Source organism: Balaenoptera ricei, chromosome 8 (genome assembly GCF_028023285.1).
Source record: "Balaenoptera ricei isolate mBalRic1 chromosome 8, mBalRic1.hap2, whole genome shotgun sequence".
Lineage (NCBI taxonomy): Eukaryota > Metazoa > Chordata > Mammalia > Artiodactyla > Balaenopteridae > Balaenoptera > Balaenoptera ricei.
Genome location: NC_082646.1, coordinates 83,090,558 through 83,092,026, shown reverse-complemented (window position 1 = coordinate 83,092,026; position 1,469 = coordinate 83,090,558). Strand labels below are relative to the sequence as shown.

At 49.2% G+C, this 1,469-nt stretch overlaps 1 protein-coding gene across 1 annotated transcript; it reads left to right on the top strand.

Annotated features, from left to right (window-relative positions):
• Positions 1-518: 518 nt before the first annotated feature.
• LOC132369910 (elongin-B) lies at positions 519-979 on the top strand. The gene has a single exon (XM_059929623.1). It carries the CDS (start codon positions 571-573, stop codon positions 925-927), a length of 357 nt encoding a protein of 118 aa, XP_059785606.1. The 5' UTR covers positions 519-570; the 3' UTR covers positions 928-979.
• The last annotated feature ends 490 nt before the right edge of the window (positions 980-1,469 follow it).

The window sequence follows — 1,469 nt, the reverse complement described above, 5'->3', positions numbered from 1 at the left end:
ATACAACAGGAAGCAAAACAGAGGAAGTCTCCGCTCTCATCAAGCTAGCTTTCTGATGGAGCAATTCAAACAATAAACAAATAAAGATATAAAGTGCCAATCACTGATAAATGCTTTAGAAGAAATAAATAAATGAAACAGAATAATGTGACAGGAAATGTCAGGGAAGTACAGGCAGTGAGGATATGGTACATATTGCTTGAGGTGGTCAAAAACCTCTCTGACAAAGTGTCCTTTCACCAAAGAACTGAAAGAGTCAGAGAGTGAGTCATGTGGTTGTCTAAAACAAGAGCATCCAGGCAAAGGAACAGCAAGTCCAAAGGTACCGAAGAGGGACTGTGTTTGCTGTGTTTAAAGAACTGTAAGGAAAGCAGCGTAGTTGGAACAAAATGAATGAGGGGGAGAGTGGAAGGAGATATAGTCAGAGAAGTAGTGGGAGCCTTGAGGAGGAAGAAGAAAATGTAGGGCCTTACAAGTTCTTTAAGGACCGAGTCATAAAAAGTCTGTAAGAGGGGAACGGGGCGGAGCGCGGCCGCGCCGGCGCGTCGAGGGGGAGAGGCAGCCGCCGAGATGGACGTGTTCCTCATGATCCGGCGCCACAAGACCACCATCTTCACGGACGCCAAGGAGTCGAGCACTGTGTTCGAGCTAAAGCGCATCGTCGAGGGCATCCTCAAGCGGCCGCCGGACGAGCAGCGGCTGTACAAGGACGACCAGCTTCTGGACGACGGAAAGACATTGGGCGAGTGTGGCTTCACCAGCCAGACAGCACGGCCTCAGGCCCCAGCCACTGTGGGGCTAGCCTTCAGGGCAGATGAGGCCTTTGAGGCCCTGCGCATCGAGCCCTTCTCCAGCCCACCCGAGCTGCCGGATGTGATGAAGCCACAGGACTCAGGAAGCAGCGCCAATGAACAAGCTGTGCAGTGAGAGGCCCCCCAACCGCCCTACCCCCCCCCCCAATAAAAGAGATTTGGGTGTCCAAAAAAAAAAAAAAAAGTCTGTAAGAATATCAGTTGTTGTGCCAGATGAAGTTGGAAGCCCCTGGAGAGTTTTGATCAGAAGGGCAACATGACCTGACTTTGATTCTACAATGATCTCTCTGAGTGCTATGCTGAGGGATGGATACTAGAGACACACCACTGAAATGGGCCTGGGTGGGAGCAGGTAGGCGGATTAAGAGGCCGATGAAAAAACCCAGGTGAGAGGTAATGATGGCATGAACAAAGAGAATATGGGAGAGTGGCAGGAATTTGTCAGATTCTGGTTATATTTCAGTGATAAAGAGCTGAAAGGATTTGCTGATGGATTGGAAATGGGATGTGAGAGGAAGAGAGATTCTTACCCTGAGCAACTAGGAAAATAAAATTGCCATTGACAATGTGGGAAGACCATTCATGGGAGAAGCAGATTTTGGAGGTGAGGGCAGGATCTGTAGTGCAGGTTGGGGCATGTTAAATTTGAGCTGCTTA